The sequence below is a fragment of the Asparagus officinalis genome, chromosome 4 (genome assembly GCF_001876935.1).
Source record: "Asparagus officinalis chromosome 4, Aspof.V1, whole genome shotgun sequence".
In the NCBI taxonomy this organism is placed as follows: Eukaryota; Viridiplantae; Streptophyta; class Magnoliopsida; order Asparagales; family Asparagaceae; genus Asparagus; species Asparagus officinalis.
Genome location: NC_033797.1, coordinates 129,376,660 through 129,394,427, shown reverse-complemented (window position 1 = coordinate 129,394,427; position 17,768 = coordinate 129,376,660). Strand labels below are relative to the sequence as shown.

Below are 17,768 nucleotides of genomic sequence, written 5' to 3'. Positions count from 1 at the left end.
TCCATCAGTTGAATCATAATAGATTTTCATACAAAAATCTGGACAAAGAAGCCGCTACTAGTTCTGAATGAATACATAAATGTCATCTCTCTTTGCTTTGCCAGTGCTCTCTTCATATTGGCATACCCTTGGGGAATATCTGATCCTTAATCCACATGTAAATGGGCACCAGGACATAGTAGGTTGCGGCGTTGGTACCCAAAATGAAACGCAAGAGGAAGGAAATTGGATTGACAGGCTTCTTCACATCCTCAACTTTTGACCCATCTGCGCAGAGATGACACAAATCAAACTCAATAAATCCAGATTAAACATGCAACATAAATCCTAAATGGGGATGTAGTTCAATAAGAGGGAACAAATAAAACAAAACACAACTTGTCAAAGTCCTCGCTCATAAGAAAACTCGAGAACTGAATTTATAAAGGAAAACAGCCAACACAATTACCTACAGGGATCAAGTTATATATCATCCGCTTAAGGCGGGATTCATTTCCTTTTTCTACAGATAAGACACTGCACCAAAAAAGAAGGGGATTAGAGTGCATTCTTCCAATTAATTTAATACAAGTGAATCCAACAAAATGTAATTAAGATTTAATAACTGAAACATTGCAACAGGAAACAAACAAAACAACCATTGTTGACGCAATGTTTGTGTTATGGTGAGATAATAAATATCAGTATACTCAAAGAACACTACACAGGGTTCTGTATGTTCAAATATGGAGCAAGAATTATGCCTGCATCATCGACCATCTTCATCGGTCTGAATATCATATAAGGTATTTAACATCTTATCATGTCTGTTACTTGCATCACATATATCAGATAAGGTATTTAATACATGTGCGTTAATTTTTTCCTTCCTCGCATTTTCTATTAATAACATGAATTGTGTCTCTGTTCCTGTCCCTCTTTTCCCGTTAGAAAAGAAAAAGCATAACGGCAAGCTGACACTAATGATACACATACTGTGGCTTACATGTAGTAGTTTGTACACAAAAGGACAACAAGTTCTCATACCATGAAAGAAAAAAAAAACATATGGATTACAGCCTGTATTTAAATGTAACCTGTAGGACTTTATTCACAAAAATATTTAAGTGAACCCACCAGAATCAGAAGAGCTAGCATCAACAATGGGTAAAAGTTTCTTCATCTCATCCTTTGACAATCCCAGCTCTTTGCACTTTAGAAGACCCTCACGCGCCTTCATCCTGAGAAAAGAAATGAGATTCAATTATTTATCAGGCAGTTATCTCTGCAAATATGTTTTCAGTGCCTAAAAACTTTACCAGTTAACATTGCCTCGAAGTGTGTTAATCTCTCCGTTGTGACCCAAGATGCGCATGGGCTGAGCACGATCCCAGCTAGGAAAGGTATTTGTTGAGAACCTAGAGTGTACCCGCATAAGAGCAAAGCAACTCAATAATCTGTCCAATAATTTCTTATATCTTTAGCTTTCATGCCAATTAAAAATTCATCTGAATATCCAAGATCATTTTGCATCAAGGCACTTAAAATGAACTAGGGATTCTGCCTATCATCAGTGCCAATACAAAGTAATGTGGAAGCCCTAAGCTACCTTACTATATATTATTCTCTTTCCACCTCCGTATTGGAAGCTTCCTGAAGTACAGACCACAGTGAACAGTGCAACGGGATTCTGCAACACGTTTATTATTCATCAACTATTGAGACCTTTCACCGACTTACCCAAGGCATCCATACCCAAATTCAAATAATATTCAATACAGCAAAACAGAAGGAATACAAACTTGGATGCCTTTAACCTCATTACTTAACCTTACTTTTGTTCTGCTACGAGAGACTTCTCCAAGCAGCTTGCTGTTAAATGCAGACTGTGCATTAAGAAGAATGTAAGAGTATTTACCAGTGCCATATAACTTGTGAACCTTTCATCACCAAGATCAGCATAATAGTAATTCTTCAACTGAACTGGCTTCAGTTGTCCTTTGTAAACAACAGTCCTGCAAACACAGGAAATGAGTGATTCAACTGCAAAAGAGTTCTGAGCACAATCCAACTGACCAAGATATTAGAATATCAGCAGAATAAAATATATAACAAAGAATAACCTGACTATAAAATTTAGTTGCAGTCGTAGAAATGCCTAAAACAGATGTAATCTACAAACTAAAATTGACAACAATTTTCTGTCAGCTACTCAAATAGTCAAAGGAAAAGAAACACAATAACCTGACTACAATTTTTAGTACACAAATAGTGGTGCTTCAACAACAATCAATCTACACCCAGAATCCAAATCCCCATCTCCATAGTCACCAATTTCAGCAGAACCAATCAAAGAAAGAAAAAAAACCCATTTCCTCGAAGCCAATCCAATCAAAGGGATCGAGAGAGAGAGAGAGGGATCGAGAGAGAGAGGGTTCGAGTTATTACCTGCAGCGCCGGTTCAATCTCGCAGCGGCGAAGTTGTCCGGAGTTCTCAGGCGACGGTGGTGTCGTGGAGGAGTTGGGGGGGCGACAACGAGGGGGAGATGAGTCCGTCGGAGTTGCGGTCGAAGATTGGGATGTCGCGGCCAGCGGTGATGGGGTCGCGGTCGGCGGTGACGGGGATGGATTTGGGGGAAGTCGGTGATGGGGATTTGATTTTGGGGATTTTATTTTGGGGATAACGAGAGTGGTCACGAGAGGGATTTAAGAGAGATGCTTTCGGTGACATTTTGCAAAAAAGCCCCCTCTTTCAATCCCAAGTACGGTCACGAGTTCGAAGTCAATTAGCGGAGTTTTTTTGCGAAATGGTAGCGACAGACTCGTCGACAATGGCAACGGCCGAGATCTCCTGCGGCGACTAAGATCGGCAACTTAGAAGAAAATTTTTTATTTATTTGAAATTTTTTTATTATTTGGGAAACCCTAAACCAAACTCTGATACCATGTTAAAGCGAGAGAGTGAGAGAGAGAGTCTTGGGTAAATTTAACTTAAATTGAATATTGAGTGTGTACATATATATATATACAAATAGAGGAGTATGAGGTTTATCCTCATAACTAATGTGGGACTAAACCCACTACTAACACAATATTATCAACACACTCGAACCAAGAGGAGGAGGGGTCAAACCTTAAACATAGGACCAAGCACATTGGCTCAGTCCCAATCAGACCTGCCCCGGGTAAGCCTGACCCAGCCCGATATTTTTGCGTTTGTTGGCCTGGAGCTTGCTACAGTAGGCCAGCAAAGCCAAAGGGCCTTTGGCTTTTGGCTCCTGGGCGTGATGTCTGCTTGCAGGGGATTCCTGCAATCAGACAATAGAAATTATAATTAAATAGTAAAAAAATACTTTAAAATATTAATAGTAAAAAATAAACGTAAATATAATTTTATAACGATAAACAAGTTTTATATATTTAAAAAGGTTAAAAAATTAAATATTAAATTGAAAAAAGACCATGGGCTGACCCACAACCCACATGGCATGGGTTGGCTTATGCTCGGACTGAAAGTAAGCGGGTCATGGGCCAAACTGTACCAGTCTCTGATTAGAAAGGCAGGCCCAACTCATTCTGATCCGCTTTGACCCATGTCAAACCTGGTCTTGCTTAAAACCAAGCGAGTTGGTTCACGGGCCTAAACTGGCTCAGGTCATGCCTATCCCTAAAGGAAGGAAAGCATGTGATTGCTTTAATGATCAGCTATTTAAAACATTTCTTAAATAATAATAACTATACTACCTTTTCTAAACTACTCTCAAAAAAGTGTGAGCTCCCATGATGAGTCATTCCTTTTAAACGAAGTTTAAAAGATTGGATCATATACTAATCTCATACTTTTCTTTCTTACTAGTTTTTACACACGTGCAATGCACGTGATTTAATACCATGATTAAGTATTTTGGGTAGTTTGTGCTCATTTTTTTCTTTAAACTCTTACATCCCGATTATTTTTTTATGTTTGTTTAAATGAGATACACCCAATTTAAATTTTCATGTTGATATTTGAATTGACAAAAAACAAATATAATTTAAAAATAATTTGAATTTTCATATTATTTTCGACCGATATGAAACTAAGCTTTATTTGAGAAAGTATAGCATTGCAAAGTGAAAAATATTAAAATAGTGTTATACAAGGAAGGTTAATATTTAAAACCAATATGGCAAAATGATTGATTTAAAGTATGTTAAAACGATGCAAAAGAGAATATGAAGTTTATTCCTAATCATTGATAGACTTCATAAAAAAATATAAATTAAAGATTAATGCTAACTCTAGTATACTTTTATATGATAAAAACATCCACATAATAATATAAAAGTACTGAAAAAAATTCATGAAACTCCCTTCTAAAGATTCCTAATTTTACTTAAAATAATTAAACTATTCTATAAAATATTCATAAAATATTGTTTTTATTTCTTCTATTTTATTTTTTATTGAGTTAAGATCAATTATTCTTCAGGTTTATCATTTATCATTTTTTGGATAATTCTAGAGTATTGTCTTCATCATCTACATCAATTGTGACGTCATGCTAATTTTATATTTTTTATGCTATTATCTTTCCTAGGCTCTTTAATTTTTTAGTATCTCATTTAACTTTACAAAGAAGTCAAATGTACTTATGATGTTCAACACAAACTGCTCAAAGTATAGACTTTGATTTTTTTATTTCAATGAGAATAAATATTAATTTCATATATATAAAATTCTTTGTGTTCCTAATTTATTACTTAAATAAATTAGAAGCTATCTGTTTATTTTCCTCTAAAATGAATTCTTCTGATGTGCATCCAATAAGAATTTCTGTTATTTCAATAATATTACCTTTGCTCTATCCCTGTCATTTTCCATAAAGATCTAAACTAAATACCTGCATTATTCATTACCAATTTCTCTTAGATTATAATATTAATATTTAATTTGAAGAACACAGTATGGAATTTATGAATACTTACTAATTTTTCTTATGTCTTCCATGGAGATTTTTTCTTTGATTAGTTAAAGTTATTAAATTATTTTTTAATGTAACTCATTCAGTGCTTCATTAATAGATATGTCTTATGTTAATGCCAATTCAAGTGATTCATTGACGTTTTCTGAATTTTAGATTTATTTTCATCATTTTCCCATTTGCAATGGAAATAACTCAATTCTTTTAAAGTTATCTCTAAATATTCTAATAGTTTCTCCATATGTAATTCATTGTATTCTTTTACCCTATAAATATTATTAACGTCAAAGATTAAAGTTTCTAAATTAAAATCAATTAATGCTAAGGTATAATATTATAGTGTTTTATCATTTTTATGGATTTAAACATCTATCAATTAATGTTACGAATGTATTTTGCCTACCTCAACTTATTACTAAAATTATATGAAATTACTTTAATTTATATAGTGCCGATAATTTTTAATCTATAATATTTTTAAAAATTTTATCCATTAACCGGATGTTTTTAATCAATTCTTATTGTTTTTGTTTACCAGTATCAACTTAGACTATTCTTAGATGCTGAAAATGGATAGTAAATCCCTAAATTAGAAATTTTAATATATATATATATATATAAAATACCAAACAATTACACTTTTCTTTGCCAAGTTTTAAAATTTTAGCCCATTTTTGTGGTTTTGAACTTTGAGGGTGTGATTTATAATTTTTAAAATTTTGAAAGAGTTTTTAAAAAAATTTACTTTTAAGTTTGGTAGTTGTAAATTCTATGTTTCATGTGTTGGTGGTAATTTTTTAAATGTTAGTATATTTCTTGTAACTCTAAAATTTTGAGGGTGTCTTTTGTAATTATTAAAACTATAGATTAATTTTAAAAAAAATTAAATTTCAACGGTCTACCAATCGACGAATTTGATGTGTGCTAGTTAAAAATTTTAAAAATTTAGAGTTTTTTTATGATTTTTAAATTTTGAAGGAGTTTTTTAAAAATTTTAAGGTTAATTTTGGCAAATTTTAATTTTTTAGGTGTCTAAGGGTAATATCTTGAATTCATCTTATTTTATTTACAAATTTTAGAATTTTAATGTGCTTGTTTGTAATTTAAACTTTTGAGGGTGTTTCTATAATTTTTGAGACATTGAGGTGTTAACTGTAAATTTTAAATTCTTTGCAAACTGATGTTAATTTTTTAATTTTATGTTTTTTATTTTAAGTTTTGAGACATTTGGATGAGTTATATAATTTTAAACTTTTTAGGGTCTTTTCTGTAATTTTAAAACTTTTTATGGTTTTTTGCAATACTTCATGTATTATAATATGTTATCTACTTGTAATTTCTTTATCTTAACAAACTAATATCATTTTTATGTTATATATATTTTATTAATATTAGTTTTTTTAAATTATTAAGCTAAACATGGTTCACATAGGATTAGGATAAGATATGACTATGATTAGAATAAATTAAGATATAAATAAAATATTCAAAATAGTGAAGGGTAATATTGACCATTGAAAATTAGGATTTGATTATAGATAAGGTAGTTCAAACTATAAAAGGGTATATTTGTCTAAAAAAAATTTTCCGAACTCGTGCTTTTAAAGGGAGTATAATACTGTTGAATTCGTTTGAAGAGAATAGTATAATTATCACTCCTCATTTTCTTTTGTCTAAGTGTTGGGATTCGGTTGTCTTTAAAGTAAAATAAATAAATAAATAAAAAGAAAAAATAGGAAAATTAAAGGAAAAAAACCAAGGGAACCATTTGATTAATTTAATAAGAAGTAATAACCTAACTACTTTCTTTTTTAGGAATCTTGAGATTAGCTCTCTTTACTTTTTTTAAAAAGAGATTAGCTCTCTTTACGATAAAGAAGTACAAATGTAAAATCCATTGTTCAACACCAATCTTCTATAATTCATCTTAAGGAAAGGTGTTTTCAGATATAAGTCCCTTAAATCTTTAATAATTACATATTAGTCCCTCAAATCTTAAAAATTGCATATCAATTTCTTAAATCTTTAATAATTACATATTAGTCCCTCAAATCTTAAAAATTGCATATTAGTCTCTCAAAATTTATAGCGTCTTGCAAAATGATCCTTTAGGATAAATCATGTTAGATTTGGGGAGAATATACCCCCAAATTTAATGTTTACATGCAAAGTGACTATTTTATCCCTCTATAATATTCCCCAACTCACTTCTTAATAGGTTTAAACCTAGTACCCACCTAACATGAATCCAAATTCATTTGAGTTTCTCTCCAGTGGTTAACGGGAAAAAAAGCTAGCTAAAAGTGGAGCTTCACAAAGGGTTAAAACCTCGAAGAGAGGAGTGGTTTGGTAATTGCAGATTTTGGGTTAAGAGTTAACCTAGTCATGATTAGAGTTTTTAACTAAAATACTAATTAAGGGATCATTTTACAAGACTCTATAAGATTTGACGGAGCAATTTACAATTTCTAAGATTTGGGGGACTAATATGCAATTATTCAAGATGTAAGAGACTAATCTGTAATTTTCAAAATGTGAGGGACTAGTATGCAGTTATTAAAGATTTGAGGGACTAATAACTAAAAAACCTCTTAAGTAAAATGCGAGCGGAATGCTAGGAGATTGTAAATGTTAGTTTTACAAATAAATCCCAATAATATAAACGATAGATAGTTGCAACTGAATTAGCAGACTATTTGCTCGTATTTGGCAGCAAAGGACTAAATCGTGTGCTAAAGACCCAAACGGTACTGGCATATATAAGAAATGAAATAGATGAGAGGGCGTTAGACCAAAAACATTTTATCTAGTTGGATTTACATAAACAATAGTTGAACTTTGATGTTCATTAAATATCTACTAATTACTGAAACACGAAAACAGAGCAACTTTGTTCGGCATACGGAAAGTAAATGCTTTTTAAAAATCTTTAAAAAAAAAAGCCAATTTGAACGGACAAAACATAGCAGACTCTCAAATCAGCCGTCAAAAGAACTGCCAAGTAATCTGAGAAGTCTGAGTGCACTCAGGCCAAGCACATAGCAGATGTGTGACAAGTGAATCTAAACAATAATAATAAGGTATGATATAATCTTTTTGACGAACATAAACTAAGATGGCGCCAGTTGTACGTCTTGATCCCAGCATTAAAAAAGGAAAAAGAACAAGTAAAGCCAAGTTCATCCCTCGCAATACAAATCAGCAAACTGGCTTTACTTTTACTTTTCCTATTCTAACACCTAAAACAAAGTCCAACTGGACGCGTGATGGTGTAGAGGTCTGGAAACTATAAATAAACAGAAAGAATTACTTCAATAGGCAAAGGAATAACACTATAATAATGAAATATAGTTCCTAGCGACCAAATGCACGGATTAGGCCACAACTTTCTAGCATTATACCAGAGCCAAACTAGATGATATTTACTCGGTATGTACATGAACCGTAAAAATCCACCATAAATTCCGTAAACAGAGAACCATAACCTAAAAAGCAAACCAAAAAATAGGGAAGATAATTCATAATATTTCACTTTTCTCCCCCCCTTTCAAAATTTCCTAGCCGACCTTTGATTGTAATCATGTTTGATGAGATTGGCTCTAAGTAGCATTCCTCTGACATCCCTGTCGAATTCCCTCCCAGTCTGTAGAGCTCGTTGGAATGTTGAATTCCTTTGATCAGCATGTCTCGCATACAAAATCTTGTTGTGTGAATCAATTCGAGCCTACATCACCAGCAGTCAATTAAAACATAAAAACACAAATGACGGTTTATCCAAGGATTAACCACATGCGGGTACCCCAACCAGTGTAATTACATTATCCGGGTACATAAAGTAATTAATCCTTTATTCAATGGTGCAAGTTTGGCTAATGGCAAAGTGAGATGAATCATGTTACCTGAATCTGGTTATTTGTAATCAAAGCTTCAAGTTCTTTCTCCAGCTCGGCAACACTTGTTTTGAAGGCCTCAGCCATTGTGGGAAGCTTAACAGAAATGAACGGAGTTGTATATTGGATGATTGCTTTCTGGCGAATCTGAGCATAGAGTGCCTCGATGTGATCGTACAAATGGATATCCAGCAGCAGATTGGGTTTGAGGCTCTCGAGATATTCCAGGCATGAAGCATAACGGCTGCAAATACTTGTTGAGGTTAGAACTGAGAATGCAGAGTAAACTCACAAAGAATTCAAAGGGATAGTGATGGAAATCGAGTATAATCTTTCAATTTATTGTTGCATGTTAGCAAACAATGTAACTCAGCCAGTGGTACGCTCTAATGTTTATCTTTCACTGCATGTCCCGGGCCATGATAAAAGAGGCCTGCATTGGGTAGTCGACAACTAGCATAAACTTAGGTCTTATTATGACCAGCATAATGTTAGTGAAAATGTGCGGCCAAAAGCTAAGATCAGGCACACTGTTTTTGAGGTGAGCAAGAAAATTTTTAATCCCTTTCCTTCCCTGGTTGTTCTGTATTTGTGTACATGGGGATGAGTCGCTGTTACTGTGAGGGAGTTGTGGTCCCATATCAAGGCTTTTCTAAATATAATTCTAGTTTCCACAGGAAATTTATGACTCAAAAAATGAAGGGTATATCACATTCAAATGCCACCATATTCATTCATGGAGTGTATAATTAAGTTGTACTTAAACTTCAGATAACCATATCTTTACTTCTCATGTATAACTAAGTGATGTATTATATTATGCATGAATCAGGACACAGTAATAGTTGCTCAGCACCGTTGTGCTACGGCATTATACTTAACCATTACTACCTATTTCATCATAGGTTTGAAAATATATCTAAAGTTCCATGAAACACAATATTCCAAAAAAATTCTTTAATAACTGCCACAGCTTTAATTATTTTTCTTTGTTTTACTTTTATTACCTCTGGTTTGAATTCAGCAGAACAAGATGAATCCTAAGCTGATTAAGTGATTAAACAGTTTAGAGAAGGCTACACCTGCTAAATCCTCCCACATGATAATAATCACTTTGTCCTTGAGGTCTTCCTTCACCAGATAAACATGAAATGGTTCAAATACCCGTGCATAATGCAAAAAAAAAAAAAAAAAAAACCTGCAGGTCAGATTCCTCTAGGGCCTATTGGTTACAGCAAAAGACCCAAGAAAACGTGTCAAAATCCCTGACGCGCACTGGAAAAAAATTCCCGAAAAAAATTCCCAAAAAGTTTTCCTATTCTCTAGTTTGGTTCACCAATTTTATCAGTAAAGAGTTCCAAAAAAGGTGTGAACCACGTAAAATTTATGGAAACCCAAATTCGACTTTTTTTGCTGGAATTGGGCGGAGATCTAACACATTGCATTATTTTGGCAACAAAAACTGGGGAAGTGGGTGACAACTCATTCTTTTTTGACAATCCCTCTCTCTCTCTCTCTCCTTTTCTAAGTTGGGGCCCTCTTTCTGGGTTTGCAACCAAACAATAGATTAACACGAACGTTGCTCTCCACTCTTGTTTAAAGCTTGAAATAAACATAAAACGCACTATTCCAAGAAAACCACTGGAAATGCAGACAAGGTGGTGTTTTTCCCCCCTTCATGAAAAGGGGTTTCCTACAATTTCAGGAAATGAAACAAACAGGTGCTTAGCCTCTACCCTCCCCTCCTTTTTAGGACCTTCTAGATCCATCTCCTTCGCATGCAAGAATCTAAAACCAATTCCATTAGTTCACCACCTATCATATATACTTAAGACATGTAAGATGTTGAACATAATCCAAATCATACACCATCCCGTCTGCGGATGCATCACCTATACTTATCACATGAATCTTCACTCTGTTGACCAACCTAGTAACATCAATATTTCCTGAACCATGTTATTCAATTATATACAACAGTTCATTGGAATAATATTCAGAGGCTTCTCCCAATTTATATATACTTCTCAATTTGCACACATCTTAAAATTAATACATTTTACTCATGATATTCTGCTACACATATTAAGAATAGCTAAAGAATTATATCATGGGTGCACTACATTGCACAGGAGCACTACTGCTGACTGCTAAGTATACATAAAATGGGAATGACATAGGAGTGAGGTCATCTTCAGTTTCATCTGAAGTCTAGAAGACATAGTTGGGTCAAGCTAGCTGCCAAGGAAATAGTAATAAAACAATCTATAGAATAGTTCCTTATTCTTCACATGAAGTAGCTTTTACTTCTAGAAGAATTAATAAATCTTAAATGGACAATTAGCTCTCAAGCATTTTGAATCATTATTATTATTTCTAAACCTCAAAAGTAGTCAATACTAAGAAGCCTAAACCCAATGAAGAACTAGGACAAAAAGTTAAGAGAGAATTTTTCCTACTGGTTAAAAATTAAAAAAAAAAGACAGAAAGAAAGAAAGAAAGAAAGGAAAGAAAAGAAAATGAATTGCACGGACTAGAAGCAATAATTAATTCTTAAAATATAAGGACAACAAAACATTGATACAATTTATTTATATTAGCGAGCATATAAAGAAAGCTTTTTATGATGATGTTACTGCTGATTTCACAGAAATAAATCGCATGCAATGGAAACAGTAGTAAGTTCTGAAGATGATAAGGGAATCAGGTCTGGTGCAGTTTACTAACACTAATCAATTATTGAAAGATCTTGCATATCCCAAGTATGCTACCAGCAATTTGATACCAGAGACATGATTGTATATTAACTCAAAGTTATACAGAGCAATTATAATATTAAAGATGTTAAAGATGGATTTAAACTTAAATAACACACGCAATAAGAAATCAACAGAATTCAGGATACCATCAGTAGCTTTAGATGGAAAAAAAACAAATACATAATTCACAAACATTAAACAAATGCAATACCGCTAATAACACAGTTTTCCACTGAAATGGAAAAACAGACCGGATTTAAATTGTATCTAAAAGGAAATGGTATCTCTAGGAGAAGGTTTTCATCTTGACACCCTAAATGAGAAATTGTTCATGTTATATTTGTTCTTAAATAAGCTCTATAACTCACTTCTGTATAAAGAAATGAATCAACCCATATGCCAAAAACCATTGTATACTTCAGAAGGCCTTCCACAGCACAAGACCAATCATCAAGTTGGTAGTTGAAGTACAGAATATATCTACAAAATCAGTGACCATGGAGTTGCTTTGCAATGAATGTGAAATACAACATCCTCTGTAGCATCCCATTCCAGGCATCTGACTCTATGACATCAACTCCCTAGAAATGATAATACCATATTTGATATAATCTGAAGATTCCCAAAATATTCTACTACTTCATACAATGATTTCTATCATTTTAATGCTCCTAGCATGCGTTCCCAAAGCAAACTCTGGTGTCCCACAGGGAAGAAGAAAACACAGTGGAAGCCATGCACAGAAAGATGGAGGACGCATGGCTAAGAATTTAGATTAAGGGTAATAGTATCCATAGAAAGCAAGGTTTTAAATGTCGGATGTCGGGTTCATGTCGGATGGCTGAAATCCATGTCGGATAGCGGAAATCGGGGATATATCGGGGGACATTGACTAAATATCGGATTTCTATATCGGGTAGTGCGCATAGTATAATATCATGTCCTAAATGTAATCTAAGCATTTATAAATTCAATATAAGCATACTTTATAAATTCTATAGACTAAACATATAAAAAAGTAAATAATATATGGATTTAGGTTCATAAATTCTTTCTATCGGGTTCATAAGAAACCCTTAAACATGAGAACGGGTCAAAAGAGTTTGAGTATTTATCACTAAACCCAAACCTCATAACAAAAAACAGATCTTAAAAAAAGTACCATATCGGTCGCTTTTTCAAAACTAAAAAATAGGCCGATATGCCTGATATGACCCTGATATTTCCGATTTGGCCCTGAAAACTGACATACGAGTTGAAAACGTCCATGTCGTGTCGGTCAAGCCCTCAAACCGATATCGACATGTCGGACATGTCGGGTGACATTTAAAACCTTGATAGAAAGATCAATATTATTGGTAGCAAAATGAAGAGGCGGGAGCCAGGAGGCTTATAATAAATCTTTGGTCAGTCCATGTATATAACACAATATCTATCCATTTTTAGTGCCCAACCAACAAGTGCGAATGATGTCAAGTATTACAGCTTCCAAGTGGCAATGGTTATAATCTAAAGCTTTTCCTCCCCCTTGCTTCCGCCAACCAAAATGCTTCATGTGTGAGCCCCAACACCAGCTTTAAGTCCTAGTAGCAAATACCAAACCTAAACTTCATGTAAGGATACAAAATTTCAATTGCTTAAAGACTTTACAGATTGGATTCAGCTTTAAACCTGATTATTTATTGACTTTTGGTTAGGATGTCCATACAAAACTTGACTACCTGATACATCACCCGCGTACTAAGTTATGATGCTTAAGAAATAATGATCACACCAACAGCAGTGACATAGAGGGTGTTTGGGAAGGCTTTTTTTAGTTAAACTAGCTTTTAAGCCATCTTTTTCCATATCTAATTGTTTGGTAAATTATCAATAAGCTAGATTATAAGTCCCATTAAAAAAGTTAAGATACTCCAACTTTTAGAAAACTAGCTTACAAGCTCATATAAATAAACTAGGTTTGACCAAGTATATGACCATTCTACCCATACAATTTTTATAAGAACTTTATCTCAAAAGACAAAAGCCATCGAAAGACAGCATGACTTATAAGCTCCTAAAAATAAGCCCTCCTAAAAACCCTCAGAAATGAACCCATTTATCTGACTGTTTTGGCCGCTATAAGAATCTTTTCTCCACTTTGACACTTAATGACCACTCCTATGTTCGTAATCATCCTATATTTCTCAATAAATGTTCATTTTGCATTGTATATTCTACAATTAATGCTCATTTTGGTTAACCATAATATTAGTCACTCTTTTATTACAACATTGTCAAACTTCAAAATCAGGAAACTCATCAGGCTTCATTGGACATGCCATCAATCTCAATTTATTCTTCCACATTTTTGCACCAAAGGAACCAACTCGAACTGACAAATAAACTAGTTAGTCATACACACACATACATATATATACACTAGCTTTTATGCATGCACAATGCACGTAGTTAAATATCATGATTAACTATTTTTGTTTATTTCCTTACTCAATTATATTTTTTGGTTCCACTTTGATAGTTTTTGTTCACTTGCCTCTAAACTTTAGCATGTGAGTATTTATTTTCTTTAATGTTCATTGAAATGAGCTACACTCAATTTAGATTTTCATGTTAATGATTGAATTGACATGAAACAAATATAATCCGAAGCCAAATTGAATTATCATGTCATTTAGATCGACTTGAAATCAAGCTTGACTTGAGAAAGTATAGTGTTACAAAAGTGAAAAAATACTTTTAAAAAGTAGCGGTATCAAAGGAAGATGAATAATTAAAACTAATAAGACAAGATGATAGGTTAAAAGTGAGTTAAAACAACACAAAAGAGATTATGGAGTTTGTTTCCAATCCTTGATAGACTTTAAAAAAAAAGTCATAAATTAAAGATTAATGCTAACTCTAGTACACTTTTATATGATGACAGCATCCACATAATAATATAAAAATACTAAAAAAGATCATGAAAATCCCTTCTAAGATTCCTAAATTACTTGGAAAAATAAACTATTCTATATAATATTCAACAAATAATATCTTTTATTCCTTCTGTTTTATTTTTTATTGAACTGACATCAAACCTTCTTCACATTTATCTTTTTTAATAAAATTAGACCACATTTAGATACTGAAAATGGATAGTAAACCTTAAATTGAAAGTTAAATTTATATCTTAGTGAAAGAATATCAAACAACTACTCTTTTCTTTGATAAGTTTTGAAATTTTAGTCCTTTTTGTGATTTTGAATTTTGAGGTGTGTTTTGTAAATTCTAAAACTTTGGAGATTATTTTTTGAAATTTTTAAACTTTAAGTTGTATGCTTGTAATTTCCATGTTTCATGTATTGATGACAAGTTTTTGAATGTCAAGGTATTTCTTTCAACTCTAAAATTTTAAGGGTATCTTTTGCAATTATTAAAACTTTGGATTATTTTTTTATAAAATTCAAAATTTTAGCGGTCTGGTGATAATTTCTAGGTTTGATATGCACTAGTTAAAGGTTTTGAAAATCTAGGGTTTTCTTTAATGTTTTTTTTTACTTTTAAATAAGTTTTTTTTTTGTAATTTTTATAACCTTAAGGTCTTTTTTTGCAAATTTTTAAATTTCAGGTACTTAATCATAATCCTTTAAATTCATCTTTGTTGTTTGCTAGTTTTAAAATTTTAAGATTTTAGGGTGTTTTTTTATTATTTAAACTTTTAAGGATGTTACTACAATTTTGAAATGTTGAGGGTGTCAGTTGCAAATTTTAAATTCTTCAAAAGCTGCTATAAATTTCTAGATTTCATGTTTGTTATTTTTATTTTTGAAGCGTCAGGATGTTTTGTGTAACTTAAACTTTTGAAAGTATTGTGTAATTTTTAAAACTTTATGGGTTATTTTGTAATACTTCATATATTATAGCATGTTAGTTCTTTACGTTAACATCGTAGAGCTGTTTCATGTATTTTATTAATCTTACTATTTTTAAAATTGTTGAGCTGTAGGTAGTTCACATAGGATTAGAATATGATATAATTATGATTAGGATAAATTAAGATTTAAATAAAATATTTAAAATAGTGTAAAATAATATTGACCATGAAAAGATTTTTCCGAACTCGTACTTTTAAAGAGAGTATGATATGATATGATATGTTCATCCATCTTAATCTTCTTGTTTATGCCACACCAAATTTTGCATATGTTTCTCATTTGCATAGCTTCTAGGTTGTCGTCTAGCTATTCCGGAAAAAATTTCCTTCAGCTTCTAGGTTGTCCTATTAAGCATGGATATGTTAATGCAACAAAGTCATGCAAAAGACTGTATTAGACACAATACTTGTTATTCTGTCATTATAATTATGTCTATTTTGTTTATAATATTTTTCGTTATTGAATGTCATATGATACAAATGTCTATGTACCCATGCCAAAGAACAAGGTTTCAGCAGTTTCTTCTTAGTTTTGACAGCCTAATACCCCTTTTAGATAAGGAATGTTAGAAACTGATATTTGCTCAAGTCACTCTATGCTTCGATAATATGTGGACACTGATTAGTTTAGCTTTAGTTTTGGTTTGCATGGTTCTGGGTGAAACTCATTAAAACCTACCGGCTACCCGAAGCAGCAAGAACTTCAAAACTAAAGGACAAAAGTGGGGCTAATACTCTTATATTAGTTAATTCTCATCTACTTTCAACTTCTATAGTGATTCCAAATCCGTAAATCCTAATCATAATATATATATTTATTTAATTTTGATTATAATCTTGATTTTAACTATAAATCAATATTTGAACAAGCTTTTCTGAAACTCGCTTAATTTTTTGAAGGATAATCGCTTTAAAACTCAAAAGAGAAGTCATTTATCCCTTGAAGTATACACCTCATCGCTTAAACCATAACCAAAGTTGCACTTCACCCTCCATAAAATGCTTCTCTTTTTAAGTGCACGCTTTACACAAGATAAAAGGATATAAAAGGGTTTTGGACTGACCACCTGATTATCAGTAATATATATATATATATATATATATGTATATGTGTGTGTGTGTGCGCGCGCGCGCGCACGTGTTTATCAGTAAGATAGAACGATATAAAGGGTTTTGGACTGATCATATAGGCAAAAATACCAAATTGGTAAATTTTGTTTACCCTTAGTGACAGTTTGATATATTTTTTTTCCCGATGACATATTGGTATATTATTTTTTCTTCAACGACATATTGGTAAATTATTTTTTCTCCGACAACAAATGAGCCACAAATTTGGCCGAACCAAAATTTTCGACGAAATTTCTCACGTGACGCCTCACTTGATGCAAACGTGGCTGCCAGCGTGGCTCCCAGTATCAAACAATTGCAACTAATCTTATCCAAAACCATCCCTTTCTCCATCACTCTTTCTAATAAACTCAAAAAGCTTCATCTATATTCTCACATTTCCTTAAGCTCTCCATTAATAAGCTACAATCACAACAACTCTATCCTCATTCTCGTAATTGCATAAAGCTCCGACTAACAAGAAGCAATTGAACCCATCAGGCACCGCTCTTTTCGCTAAGAAACCCATCAAAATCTCGCACATTTTAAAGTTCTCCCTTCTCTACAAAGCCCATTGATCAAAATCTCGCAAGTCGCTATCGAAAACAATTCAAGCTACCGATGAGGATGTTAAAAGTGTACACATCGGTCTTGACTCGATCTTGGATATAACGTGATACCATTGTAGAGCTTGTTGGTGTTGGTTGTGTTTGGCGAAGGCAGAGATGAGGAGGTTGTAGAGGGAGGGGGCGGGTCGAGAGTCAAGGGAAGATTTGAAGAGATTGAAGGTCTGAGAGGCGTTAGAGAGGCGAGAGGAGCGGAAGGAGGAGAGGGAAAGGTGGAGGACGGAGATTGAGGGGCTAGGGTTTAGGATTGGAGCTTATTTATGACGCTGGAAGGCACGCTGGCAGCCACGTTCGTACCACGTGAGGCGTCACGTGAGAAATTTCGCCAGAAATTTGGGTCTGATGAAATTTGATGCTCATTTGTCGCCGGAGAAAAAATAATATATCAATATGTCATCGGAAAAAATATATATCAAACTGTCACTAAAGGTAAACAAAATATACCAATTCAATATTTTTGCGAAAAAAAATATATCAAACTATCACTAAAGTTAAACAAAATATACCAATTTGATATTTTTGCA

General features: G+C 32.9%; 1 protein-coding gene and 1 long non-coding RNA gene across 8 annotated transcripts in view; both read right to left on the bottom strand.

Moving 5' to 3' along the window:
• Positions 9-2,775, bottom strand: LOC109838533. Of its 7 annotated transcripts, none has more exons than XR_002246579.1 (7): positions 2,428-2,775; positions 1,815-1,994; positions 1,589-1,669; positions 1,299-1,436; positions 1,117-1,220; positions 449-516; positions 9-267 (listed from the first exon to the last, which is right to left on the bottom strand). It is a non-coding gene; the product is annotated as an uncharacterized LOC109838533 (long non-coding RNA). The 7 variants fall into 7 exon arrangements; XR_002246582.1 differs by having other exon boundaries at positions 453-516; XR_002246580.1 differs by having other exon boundaries at positions 1,299-1,397.
• LOC109839291 (COP9 signalosome complex subunit 1-like) overlaps positions 8,271-17,768 on the bottom strand; it is a 43,992-nt gene continuing 34,494 nt past the window's right edge. The window contains exons 7-8 of the mRNA XM_020407721.1: positions 8,843-9,077; positions 8,271-8,667 (exon numbers count right to left, since the gene is read on the bottom strand). Coding sequence (XP_020263310.1) covers positions 8,491-8,667; positions 8,843-9,077 — 412 coding nt within the window. The 3' untranslated portion in view covers positions 8,271-8,490. The remainder of the gene's footprint in view (positions 8,668-8,842; positions 9,078-17,768) is intronic.